The sequence below is a fragment of the Molossus molossus genome, unplaced genomic scaffold (assembly GCF_014108415.1).
Source record: "Molossus molossus isolate mMolMol1 unplaced genomic scaffold, mMolMol1.p scaffold_m16_p_9, whole genome shotgun sequence".
Taxonomy (NCBI): domain Eukaryota; kingdom Metazoa; phylum Chordata; class Mammalia; order Chiroptera; family Molossidae; genus Molossus; species Molossus molossus.
The window spans coordinates 87,441,741-87,455,198 of record NW_023425403.1 but is presented as its reverse complement, the minus strand read 5'-3'; the positions used below and the strand labels follow the sequence as shown (position 1 = coordinate 87,455,198).

General features: G+C 36.0%; 1 protein-coding gene across 3 annotated transcripts in view; it reads right to left on the bottom strand.

The window, feature by feature from the left end:
* DGKH (diacylglycerol kinase eta) overlaps window positions 1-13,458 on the bottom strand; it is a 199,159-nt gene that overhangs the window by 40,659 nt on the left and 145,042 nt on the right. For all 3 annotated transcript variants that reach the window (XM_036249838.1, XM_036249840.1, XM_036249839.1), the window contains exons 13-16: window positions 10,103-10,188; window positions 3,482-3,581; window positions 1,792-2,050; window positions 834-956 (exon numbers count right to left, since the gene is read on the bottom strand). In XM_036249838.1, coding sequence (XP_036105731.1) covers window positions 834-956; window positions 1,792-2,050; window positions 3,482-3,581; window positions 10,103-10,188 — 568 coding nt within the window. The remainder of the gene's footprint in view (window positions 1-833; window positions 957-1,791; window positions 2,051-3,481; window positions 3,582-10,102; window positions 10,189-13,458) is intronic.

Below are 13,458 nucleotides of genomic sequence, written 5' to 3'. Positions count from 1 at the left end.
TTTCCCTTATACAATATGATATATTATAAGTATAAATCCATCCTCATTTTTAACTTAAAAGGTAGAGAAATAATTAACATTCTTTAAGCAACTATATATTCATTTATTGGCAAAATTAATTTCAGTAGTGAAAAGATTATAAATAGATATCCTATTATTATTAAAGCTTAATTTAGCAATAAAGATTATCAACCATCTACACGCTGATCAATGGAACTCAAGGAACTGATGAGTTATTTAAATGCCAAATTTTATGCATGTGGGGCCTTCAGCTTTCATATACTTCTCAAAGGAATAAGTTAAAATCTGGTGACTTAGGTGTTTTGTCTCTTCTCTATTTCTTCAGGAAAACTGACATATGTAGGCATGTTTGGTCCTATAATCCTTAATTTACTATGATAACCTGTACATTATATGATTAAAAGGAGATGTGCGAGAACTTAATAGTCTAAATAATGTCACCTCTATTATTTTAGTATTCATGAACAGCTAAGTTTTAAATTTTGAAAAGCCTTGTTGAAAATAAAAATACAGCCCGGCTGATGTGGCTCAGTGGTTGAGAATCGATCCATGCACCAGAGGTTGTGGGTTCAATTCCCAGTCAAGGCACATGCCCAAACTGTGGCCTGATCCCCAGGAGGCAGCCGATCAATGTTCTCTCTCAGTGATGTTCCTATCCCTCCCTCTCCCTTCCTCTCTCTCTAAAATCAACAAAGAAAAAATATTCTTAAGAAAAGAAAAACAGTTTATTTCAAACTGATAAGCCTCTTGAAAACTAAAAGCACAATTGTCTTTTATTTAATTTCAAAATAATTTCATCTTAGTTTTCTTACCAGTTAATGACTCTTTTGCATCGTCATCTTTAGATTCTTCTTTAGATTCATCTGTTTCTGTACTATCATAATCGAAGGACTGATTGACTGCCTCACAAGGGTGAACTGTCTGTTCATCGATAGCTTTAAGTAATAAGAAGATAAACATGTTTAAACAAGAAAAAATAAAATCTATGAATATCAATATATGCTTAGGGAAAAAAAAACTGAAACGTAAGCCAAAAGGAAGTTTCTAGTCATACACAAACACTGCCTGGCAATAAACTTCGGGGTAATGTTTATAAGTGCTAGAGATTATAAAGTTAAATTGCCAAAATTATATTTTTATTAGAAGAAAAAATAAAATATAAGAATTTAAGAGAATAAAATATAAGTCCAATTACAAGTTACAACCTGTAAAGGATTGGGGATATTTATTATCTAGATTAAAATCAACTTTTAGTCTACTACAAAAGTTCTATGATCATATACATTACAGTAACATAAAAATTAAAATATAGGCAGAACTTTTAGAAACTCTTACAAAAGCAATGTAAACATTTAGGAAATACATATTAAGGGAATATTTTCAAAATAGTATATAGGTTTGACTTTCGTTTAGAATTCAAAGATTCTAATTAAGTAAAAAATATTTTAAATCTTCGAATATTATTTAAAGTACTATAATTTTCAATTTTATTTTAATGTTTCCAGTGTACTTTGTTTCTGAGATTTTAAGTATCATTACTATGCTGATCCATACTACTGAAACAATAACTAGGACTATTTACTAGTACAAATTTCACTTTAATGGATTTATCTTTTATTTTGTCTTGCAAACAAAACCAAAACACACACACACACACACACACACACACACACACTCTAAGTGTGTCCAGCCTGACCAATATGAAAACTTCCCCGTGCTTGCAACGAGAATGTTGCTAACCCTTCCAAGGCCCACTTCGTTCCTGTGTACCTTTTCCGGCTTCTTCGATGACTTGCCTCACTGCTTTCTTTAAACTATTAGCCCGCAACATGATTTCATTTGGCTTGACTGCTTTCTGGGAGGAAGATCTGGCAGAGTCCCCCAAGAGCTGCTCCTTGCTTTCACACAAGGACTCTTCGCTGGAAGATTCCACGGTGTCTTCTTCGACGAGGGGGAGCACCGGGGCGGCCGGGGAGTCCGTGTGCAGAGCCTGGAGCAGCTGCTCCAGCTTCTCGTTGAGGACCGAACACTGAGGAGACAAGAGTGCCGAGGGAGGCCTCATTTAGCGGAGATAAAAAATGATAATTTACATGAATGATTTCTGATTTTACAGGAAACATATATACTGATGTTTATTGGTAATTGGCTATTATACATTATACTTTAGACAGCCTGTGGACTAAATAATTTATAATTTTAAAAACAGCACAATTCTTATGTAAATTTATTTATACTTCCAGGACCATTCAGACTCCATTTCATGGGTGAAAATATTTACAATCGTCGTATACTATTTTTCACTCAAACAACAATAACAACAACAAACGCTTTACAATAAAATGACACATTACACAAAAAATGTAAACATTTTACAAAATTTGCTGCTCAGTATATAAAACACCACATTAACACTGTTTAAAGGACATGAACTTATGGCAGCATTCTGAGCATTTCAAACTGCAGGTCTGGCTACGTCTTGATAAGCTGACCTTCTAAGGTTTGGTTTGCAAAGGAGTGAACAGTGCCTTAAGGAATTACTGGCTCAGAGAAAGAGAAAAAAAAAAAACCATAGGCACTCAATCCTTGTTTCTTTCTGCTTTTCTTGAATTACTAGGGGGAAAGAAACATTTCGGACTGAATTTCCAATTCTTTCCTTCTCCACTTATTTGTCTTTGTTAACATGCCAAGACAGTTACAGCAGAAAGAGTTAAAAGAAAGAAGTGTCGGTAGAAAGGGTTTCTGTTTCCTGCAGCTCTCCAGAGTAGAAAAACAAGAGAAAAAGACGGAAAACTTCAACGTATCTTTATTTATATTTTCTTTTCCTTCTACTCAAATAAACCACCATCTACATCATGAAGCTGGGAGAGATCATTTCTTTGCAAACCCAAGAGAGCCAAGCCTTTTGTGAACATGCCTTGCCATGAACACATGAAAGCAGACAGTGGCTCTTAAGGTTCAGTAGACTACTCTTACTTTAGCCTCCAAAGCTCTCAAAGTGGTAACAATCTATAAAGAAAAAGGCAAGAAAGAGAACCTGAAAGGTACAGAGGACTGTAAGTCTAGGGAATCTGAGGAGCGGTGCTGGGAGGCACCTGACTGGCCAAAGTGTGCCTGGAAATGGAGAGCCATCCCCCCTGCACCGGAACCCTGGCCCCCAGCTTTCTCCCCGGGGACCTGACTGTCATGCAGTTCTCCCTCGAGATGCTGATCAGTGGGAACAGGTAGTTGCATTATAAAATTCGGTGTGTTGGATGGTCTTCAGCAATGCAGTTTTCCTACATCTTAAGGGGTAACCATAAAAGAGAATGTTTTTAAACAGTCATATATGATTCAAAAGTAACTTTTCTCTTGACTTAGGATGTTTTGGCAGGAAAAACACTTAATCACTTTAGCTGTAAAACAAGCTGAATGTTAACATTGTCAGTAAAAAATCTTTCTTGCCCTCATTGTGTGTTCTTACTTTATTCGCCACAGCATCGGCTACAACAGCATTTTCCAATGTTTTCTCATTTGCCTTCTCGACTTTGGCAACGAAGTCCTTTACAGTTTCACATAGTATCCTTTGAAGAAATGAAATTGTGCAATTTAGTAAACTAAGTAGGCTGATTTTTCCCCATTTATAAATATATTAAAAATAAGCACAACTAAGCAACCTCTCAAAATATTGGGGTCATTTGTATATAAATGCATAATTTTATCTGCTGTTTGACACGTCCTAGATAAGCGCAAGACATTCTAAGTGATGAACAGACACATTAATAAACCGTGCTCTACATAATTTAAATAAAAGTGATTGTAAGGTAATAACAAGCTTTTGTCAAGTATTCAAATTATATCTTGATAAAAGTAGTTTTAGATTCTATTTTAAAAAGCATTATCTCCTAAAAATTATATAATTTCATAATAACAGGGCTTGTAGCGTTGATCAAACAAGGATAAATTGTCACTGTCACTGGACTATTCATTCTGGTGGGATCTTGATAATACATTGTTCCTGAAGAGAGAAGAGGTTGTGTATTATGCTAGAAACCAGCCCGTCACTTGAATTGAGTTATAGTTTCTGTAAATTCATTCATTTTTTTTCACCTTAAGATAACAGGCAAGGTTTATTTAATTTAGGTCTTGTTAGTGTCAGAAGTATATGGTTTACTTGTTTGTTTCTTTAAATTACATTTGGCTTCTTTGTAACAGAAATAGCCTAAAAGAAAAAATGATCTGAAATACTAACCAAATCTGTTTTTCAAAAGTCTTTGGAGCTGGTGTTGAATTAAAAACAACAACCAACAGAAAGTTGCTATATAACCAGCTTTTTGTAGCAAAGGCTAATTAGTAATTCTGAAAACAGAATCAGCCTATTTAAAAATAATATTTCTCTTTATCTATCTATGGTATAGACTGAGGAATTTGAAGAAGGGAGAAAAAACAGGTTCTAGCAGTTACATTTTCTGTTCTACCCACATTTTGTCCAGGATGTGGGAGACATAATGGTTAAGTTTCAGATGCTTAAGTTTATGAAACTGAATCATTGAATAGCTGACATGCTCGCTCGCTCTCTAAACCTTCACTTTTATCATCAAGGAAATCAATGCATCGCTCCTAACAATTTTTGTTTTGTTCATTGTTTTTTGGTCAACCATTTCTAGATTTCACTTGGACAAAATGTAGTATTTCCTAACCCTCAACATTTCTGATCGGCCTTTTAAACTGAAATTTCTACAGAGAATTTAGTTTACTATTTTATTAGAGATGCATTCATATGCTTCTATCGAGTTGTGTCTTCTTTGTTCATGTATAACACTTTTATTATGACTTTCTTAAAATAATAAGGCAGGCTATCAAGGAATTTCTTCTATGGGCCTAATAGTTTCTCTAAGTTGTCCCACCTCCAGGGCGAGGAGACAAGACATTCCCTTCTCTTTCTTTATGTAACTCCAAAATTGAGGTTTTTTTCTGGCCATGATTACAATACTGCGGTGACGTAATTTTCTCTTGGATTTGTGAAATTGCATGTGCTATAACATGATGATAGCTACATTTGCTGGTAGTTTACTGTTCCTAGGGGCAGAACCTGTTGATTCATCCACTAGGAATGAAAGGGGCATCAGAGGTGCCCTTCCTCAGTTGTGCCATGCTGCTGAGGCAGATGAAGGCTAGAGGACAGAGGACGATTCTGTGTTAGGAGAATGCTTGCCACATGCATTGTGGGAAGAGTCACAAGAAATGGTCTATCTTATGGTCCATTAAGTTCCGTATTCCAGAAGACATAATATATTTACATTCTGAACATATGAATTAACTTTTTATTATACCTATGTAGTAAATGTAGAATTTTTAAAATAGAAATAAATATATTTTAAAATAGCACAATTTCTAAGTCACACCAACTGGAAACTTACAGATTGGAGGAAAGAAAATGTTAAGATGTATTTGCTATAGAAACACAAAAGACATTCTCCAACTGATACATAGTTTCCTACTTTAATACATAAACACTTACAGAAAATATGTGCAAAAATCAAATAAATAAAAGTGGAACATGGATTTTCCCAAACGCTAAAGAAACCTAAATCCCTAATTACATCTTTAAGTAACGTTAAGACATCATTTTGACAAGCTAGTTCCAGTATTTCGTCTTTGCATACTCCGTGGAGGCAGATAGTCAATGGTGTGCACCAGTACACGGCTGAAGCTGACGCAGTCCACATACAGCCTGCTCGATGACTTTCACCACCATCTCAACTACATGTGATCTATACTTGCCACTCCTAGCAGTGCCTTCGTTTATCAGTTTGTCTGTTTTTCAATCGGGGCAGATGACAATAAAACATGCAAACACTACTCTAAGATAAACTCAGAGTGGCAGGCATCCTATGAGAACCTATAAATTTCATTTTTCATGTAATATAAAAAGTGTAAGCCAGAAATTAAAGGTGATGTAAGAGTATCCATGCCTACCATATAAACAAACTCTAGCTTTCGGTGAGCTCTATGGAAAGATTTAACAGCTACATACCTTCCCTCGTCTACTCAATGAGAGGGTTGCTGAAATTCTCTCTAAGGTAGATTCCAAAACTAAAATTCTCTGGTTCTATGACAATAGTTCCAATGCTATTTTTTTTCCCGCCAATGATCCCATTTTGAAAAGTTCTATCCATAGAACAAACTGCATTTATTTGATAACTTTGCTTTTCATTTTTATTCATGACCCCCGATTGCTAATAAGCACTTTTGAGTCTTAGCGCTTCTAATTCTCAGAAGATAACTCACGTTACCACACTGAACTGACACAATTCCTGCAAAAAAAATGTTGGCATTATATTGGTTAACCTATATTAACGACATTAGGTTACCTACATATTACCTATGCTAATAAAATGCAACTTTCCATTATCATTTTCAACATCTTAAAAATAGTTAAAAGCAGCCCTGGACTGTTTGGCTTGGTGGTTGGAACTTCAGCCATGGCCCAGAGAGACCGGGGTTCAGTTCCCGCTAAGGGCACGTACCTCGGTTGCAGTGTGTTGCCGGCCCTGATTGGGTCGGGTGGGAGGCAGCCACTCGATGTGTCCCTTTCACATCGATGTTTCTCTCTCTCCCTCCCACTCTACCTGAACAAAAAATGGAAGAATGTCCTCAGGTGAGAAAAAAAAAAAAGTTTAAAACAGGTTAGGCTACTGGGAATCATGGTAAATAAAAGCATGTTTTAAGAGCATTAAAACAGTCTGCCTTAATATTTTATCATTCAAATGGCAATGATAAAATAAGGGAGTTCTATACTGGTGGAGTTCTACAAGGATGTGAATGTGTGTGGGTTACTTTTCTAATTACTAAGTTGTATCCTTATGATTTGGGCACTTACTGTATATGACACCTTAATAACAAAAGCTTTTTTGTTTATTGATTTTAGAGAGAGAGGAAGGGAGAGGAAGAGAGAGATAGAAACATTGAGAGAACATCAATTGGCTGCCTCCTGCATGCCCTCCACTGGGGATCAGGCCCACAACCTGGGCATGTGCCCTGACGAAGAATTGAACCAGTGACCTCTTGGAGCATGGGTCGATGCTCAACCATTGAACACCAGCTGGGTACAAAACTGTTTTAAAGCAGTGGAAAACTATTATAGATTTTACAGGTCTTAAAGAGACATGTCACCCAAATGCAATATGTGAACCTTGTTTGGATTTTGATTTCAACAAATCTACTGGGGAGAAATGGACTGATTAATATAGAATTATTTTTTTTAAAGATTATTAGATATGTGTACTACAAGTGGAATAAAACAATTTCTGAGATTTGCTTAGAGATACTGTAGCAAAATAAAGTGGGAGTATATGACTAAACATCGATAAATACTACAGCAGAATGGCAAGTACAGTGTGAAATCATTACAGCCGTCTTTCTACTTATGTTTGAAAATGGCCAAAAAAAAAAAAACTAAATTAAAAATAAACTGTACTATGGGTACAAAGTTATGACATGTTATCCTCTCTTTTCCATCTTGAATCTCTTTAAAATTTTAATCTGGGATTGTAAGGACAAGGCAGCCAGGCAAGCCTAGGAGTGCAGATGAGTGATGAGAGGAACCACGGTTGGAATAAAATCTGCTTAAAGGCAAATGAGCTCGTCAGGGAGAAATCCAAAGCTAATGCTGAGAGCACAGCCTAGCCTAGACAAGGAGCTAGGTCAAAGTGAAAAAAAAAAATTCTAAATATAATTGGGGAAAACATGAGGTGATGATTTAATGATTGAACACAGCACTCTAGTTTATAAGCTCTATTTACTTTATTACTAAACTTAGTTCTCCTGACCGTTCCATGAGGGAGGAAGGATAGGCATTCTTTCCATTCTTGAACCTGATAAACAGACATAGGTCACAAGGCCAGCAAATGGCTGAGTCTCAACGAGGACCTCAGATTTACTCCTACAGTACTTAGCAAAACTGTGACTTACTCCAGTGATTTCAGGCTGTTTTGCAAAACTATTTCAAAGATTCCACAAATGCTTGATTTAAATTTATTTGAAAATATAGAATATAAGTTTTTAATGCTCAAATAACCACTAGAGATATTAGAGACAAATATGTTAACTTTTACTTTAGAGTTCACTAGATTTGTGCAAAACTTGGACTAAAGCATCTTCTATTTTTACTTAATTGAAGGTAATTTCTTTATACCTAAACAAAACAAAACACAGAAATGACTTGAAACTGCAATAAACATAAAATTCTGTTATCTAGAACTATATTGCTTAATGTTTTCTCATAAATGTCCAATAATTTAATCCTATCCAATTTATTAATGGTAACAAAATATAATTTTAACTTAATATTGGGATTCTACATAAGTTTTTATTTGAAAAAAAATTCCCTCTGCTAAAAATGTTATACTTCACAGGTATTAAGTTTAAGAAAAATAGGGAGAAAAAGGGTTTGTTGCAGTAATGATCCCATTGCCATCTGTCAAAATTTCCTAACATTAATTCCATTTAATTAAAAATATGAAATCTTGGAAGTTCACATCACAAGAAAAAAAAAATGTAACTACATGAGGTGATGAATGTTAATTCATTGTGGTGATAGTTTCACAATGTATATTATAATGTACAGCTAAAACTAATGTTATGTCAATTATATCTCAATTAAGAAATTTAAAATATATATACAGAATGTGTAGGAGTCAGTAATCAAACACATCACAAATGAAGGCCAACAGTAAGGCTTTGCTAACCTCCAAGCTATGAAATGTGACCAGATAAAATATTCACTTAAATGTATTAAAGGATACTTCTTTTATGACTTGATATACCCTAAGAAAGGTTCCATTTCAACTTTCCATCTCTTCTATCAATGTCCTCTAAAATGCCCTAAAAAGATGCATTTGATTCATAGGGCAAGCAAGGGTGGCAAACATTACATGTCTTCCTTGAGGAAGTAATTTAGGAAGTAACTAAGGAAGTAACTTAAGTATATGAATTTGGTCCAAGATGAGAAAGACAATAGGGAATGCTGGGGCCTGGGACAAACTAAAGATTTGCACATTTCACCATAAAGCTATATAATTCACTAAAAAAGACCCAACAAAACAACAACATGAAAACCACTAGCAGCACCACCCATCAAAGAGCGTCTGTAGCCCACCTGTTTGGACAACCATTGTGTTTCCCTTGAGAGTCATTCAACTCTCTTCCTATTGCTCAGTCCTGTTTCCTATTCGTGGGGGGTTACAGCATCGAAACCAATTGTCACTACATTTGTACTTTTGTCACAAGCAAATTTATTTATACTGATTTGTCTTACCTGGGTTTTTGCAAATTAAATATATACTATACTAAAGTTTGTGTATTTTTTTCCTTCTACCACTTCCCCACTCCCTTTCTTTCCTCCTTCCCCTTCTCACTGAATAATAGTAATGTACCCTTGCTAAGCCAGAGTCCTAAGGCATTCTTTTACTTTTGCTTATCAGTGAAAATTTCAGTTCATTTCATCCTTTCTTCTAGTTGACTTTCCAGTCTTTATAGCTTCAGTTAAGGACACCTTAAAACGGAATTCTAAATTCCAGCCAGCCAACATTTGGAATCAAGTAACTTTGCTTCCAAGTACAGAATCAACTTAACTAAAATCTGGTAACTTTAAATTAAACTACAATTATGCAATTTAAACTTGCTAAGAAAAGTCATTTTGAAAAATATCTCATCACTGTTTTCCTTTCCCAATATAAACAGTTCCTAAATAGCAGTGTTTATGGAAATAATAAATTATAATGATCTGTGTTTTCTATAACAATCATAAATACTTCTTTGAACAGGAACTTTGTGTAAACTCTAAACACAAATTTCGCCATTTTCACACACAAAAAAATCTTTCAAATTAAGCATTAAAAAATACCCTCTAAATATTCTCCACTGCAAATAAGATGCTACACTGATTTTTTTTTAAATGGAAATTTAGTTTATCTAATTCTATAAGCTACTACAAAGATATTTTTGGGAAAATAAGTCACAAGGAAATCAAGTAAATGGTAGGAACCAGCTTTCCTTTCATTCCCACCAGATAACTATTTCATGACTTCACTCTGTAACTCACTTGGCAGATGATATGACCACTGCATGTTCATCAGAATTAAGGATTTTTGAAAGATGAGCAGCAACTGAGTCTTCGTAGATTGTCATCTGAAACAAAACAAAACAACTGCCTTTTTTGTTACTGTTGCTAGCAATTAGACAACTCTGTTATTACTGCTTCAAAGATGGGACCATCTGTGACACAAGGCAATGGCTACAATGAATATGTAATAGTCATTATATAAAATATATCAATATATCCTTTCTGTGAAAGGCTTTTAGTTTATGGAATTTAATGTATATACTCTTAGAAAAATCCATAAGAACCCTTAACAAATTTCTAAATGTCAAAAGGCTGAAAATATAAAGTCTTCAAAAATGCCAGACAATCTAATAAGCAAGGGCCAAAGACTAAAAATTTAACAAGGAAGATATCCAAATGGTCCATAAATAGATGAAAAGGTGTTCAACCTTATAAGCCATCAGGCAAACGTAAAATAAAGCTGCAATGTGATACCACTATATATCTGTCAGAATAGCTAAAATGAAAACCACCACCACCAGGAAATGTCAAGTATTGGCAAGAGCAATAGAACTCTCATACACTGCTGGTGGGAGAGCAAACTGATGCACACACTCTACAAAACTGTTGGGTAGTATCTGTTCACGTTGAACATATGCATAATACTGTAGGACCCAGCAATTCATCATCCAGGTATATGCCCAAAAGAAATGAAGGTGTATGTTCAGCAAAAAACATGTACTACAATGTTCACAACAGCATTCACTCCATGGTAGAATGGGTAACAAACTGTAGTATATTTGTGCAATGGAAAACTATAGGGCAATTAGAATACATGATTTACAACTGAGCCGCAATATAGGTGAATCTCACAGACCAAATGTTGCATGAAAGAAACAAAAGAGCACATACAGCCCGGTTGGTGTGGCTCAGCGGTTGAGTGTCGACCCATGCACCAAGAAGTCGCTGGTTCGATTCCTGGTCAGGACACATACCCAGGTTGTGGGCCAGATCCCCAGTGGGGGGCACGCAGGAGGCGGCCAATCAATGTTCTCTCAAATCGATGTTTTTCTATCTCTCTCTCCCTCTCCCTTCCTCTCTCTCTAAAATCAATAAAGAAAAAATATTTTAAAAAGAGCACATACAAATGATTCTACTTCATAAAGTACAAAAACAGACAAAACTAATCTATGCTGTCAGAAGTAAGGAGACTTGTCTTGGGGTGGGAGATGGGGTGGTGAATAAAGGGGGCATAAGGGGCCTCTGGTGGTGCTGTTAACATTGCCGTGTGATCTGGGCATTGATTACGTGGGTTCACTTAGCTTGTGGAAACTTACCAACATGTACATTTACGATATGTGCACTTTTCTGTATGCATAATCCAATACAGTTTTTAAAAAAATGCTGACGCAGCCCTGGCCAGTTTGGCTCAGTGGTTAGAGTGTCGGCCTGTGGTCCTGAGAGACCCACAGTTCCCGCTAAGGGCACGAACCTTGGTTGCAGTTTGTCCCCGGCTCTGGTTGGGTCATGCGGGTGGCAACCACTCAACGTGTCCCTTTCACGTCGATGTTTCTCTCTCTCTCTCTCTCTTCCTCTCTCTCCCTCCCACTCTATCTGAATAAAATAAATGGAAAAATGGCCTTGGGTGAGGATTAAATAAATAAATAAATAAATAAATAAATAAAAAATGCTGATGCACTGTCATACAAGCATGTAAATAATTATTTCTCTCAAATAATGAAATAATCAAATGCTAAAGGATTCCTATGTCTGTTTCTATTTGACTCAAATTTGAACATTCTATTGAAAGAACACACTTTTCTAATATATGAAAATGTGCACAATATTCAGTTTCATATTAAGAGCCTTCCATCAGATTTTTGCTTCAAATATAGTCTATGTCACATGGCTCAAAACATTCCATTATGAACCATCCGTTCTGTTCAGGCCGCCTCCTATGCCCTGCTGCCTGACTCAGATATCCCTTCGCTGCCTCTTAACCCTCAGCTTCAGATTATTCAGACTTAAAGGAAGATTCAATTACCCACTCCCCCCATCAAGCCTTCCTGGCTAGCCTCTTCCCAAAGGGACCTCATCAATTCATGATTAACATCCAGTTCCACCAGTGGCTAATCAGTATGTTGTGACATTTAAATTTCTATCTTACTTTTTTCAAAGGCAGACCATATATAGAAAAAAAAAAAAAATACATGAAAGAAAGTTGAGGAAAAGTTTGACACAGTATTTTATTGACTTACAAATCCACTTTATTGAGCTCCTGGTCTAAACATTTACAAATGCATCTTTACAGTTACGATCAGGAAAATGAAAGAACATCTACTAAAAAGTGAAGGAAGAAAATATTTTGTCAAAAATATTAGTTTTATTTCTTTTCCCTACAGGGTAGATTGTCATTAAGCCTAAGAAGGTAGAAAGAGGTATTAAAAACTACCATTGATTCCATTTGACTTAACATTTAAAAACCCAAGTTTCTGTCCATTAACTATAAACAAAGGCAAAGAAATACAATCTCTTCTAGGGAAAAATGAAATAAACCCTCTATGTTCAAGGATAAAATTATTGATATCACTTATTAACCTATTACGTAGTAATTTAGCAGAATCACAAAGGTAAGATAATAATAATACTTAACACTTTTATTGTGCACCAGGCACTGTGAAGCACTTTGCATGTATCTGTCCCATTAGGTGTCCTGTTTCACCGTCAAGGCATGTGAGGCTCAGGTGAACTGAGTGGTTTGCCCAAGACCCACAGCTGATGAGGGGCAGACGAGCTAGGGGTCAGGCCTGAGGAAGTTGGGGTTTTTCCACCACACTGTCCTCCCCACCCCACCCCAGCACCCCAGCAAGTCCTGGTCTTTGCTCAATAATATTTGTTAAATACAAATTTTATTGTTTCTCACGTGTATTATAACAGCCTCCTTGTTGGAATTCCTGCCTCTCTCCTGCTCCTTTGTAAACCATTCTCTACTTTACAACACAGTGTTTAAAAAAACACAAATGTGGCCCTGGCCAGTGTGCTCAGTTGGTTGGAGCATCATCCATACACTGACAACTCTCACGTTCAATTCCCAGTTAGGGAACATACCCAGGTTGCCGTTGGATCCCCATTCTAGGCGGGTGTGGGAGGTAACCAACAGATGTTTCACACTGATGTTTTTCTCTCTCTCAAATCAATAAAATCATGTCCTCGGATAAAGATTAAAGGGGAAAAAAAAAAAAGAAAACCCACAAATCTGATCATACCACCCTGCTTAACCATGTCTGAGTGGATCCCTCCCACTTGCCGGATAATGTCAAAACCCTTCAGCTAACAAGGAAGACCTGTCATAATTC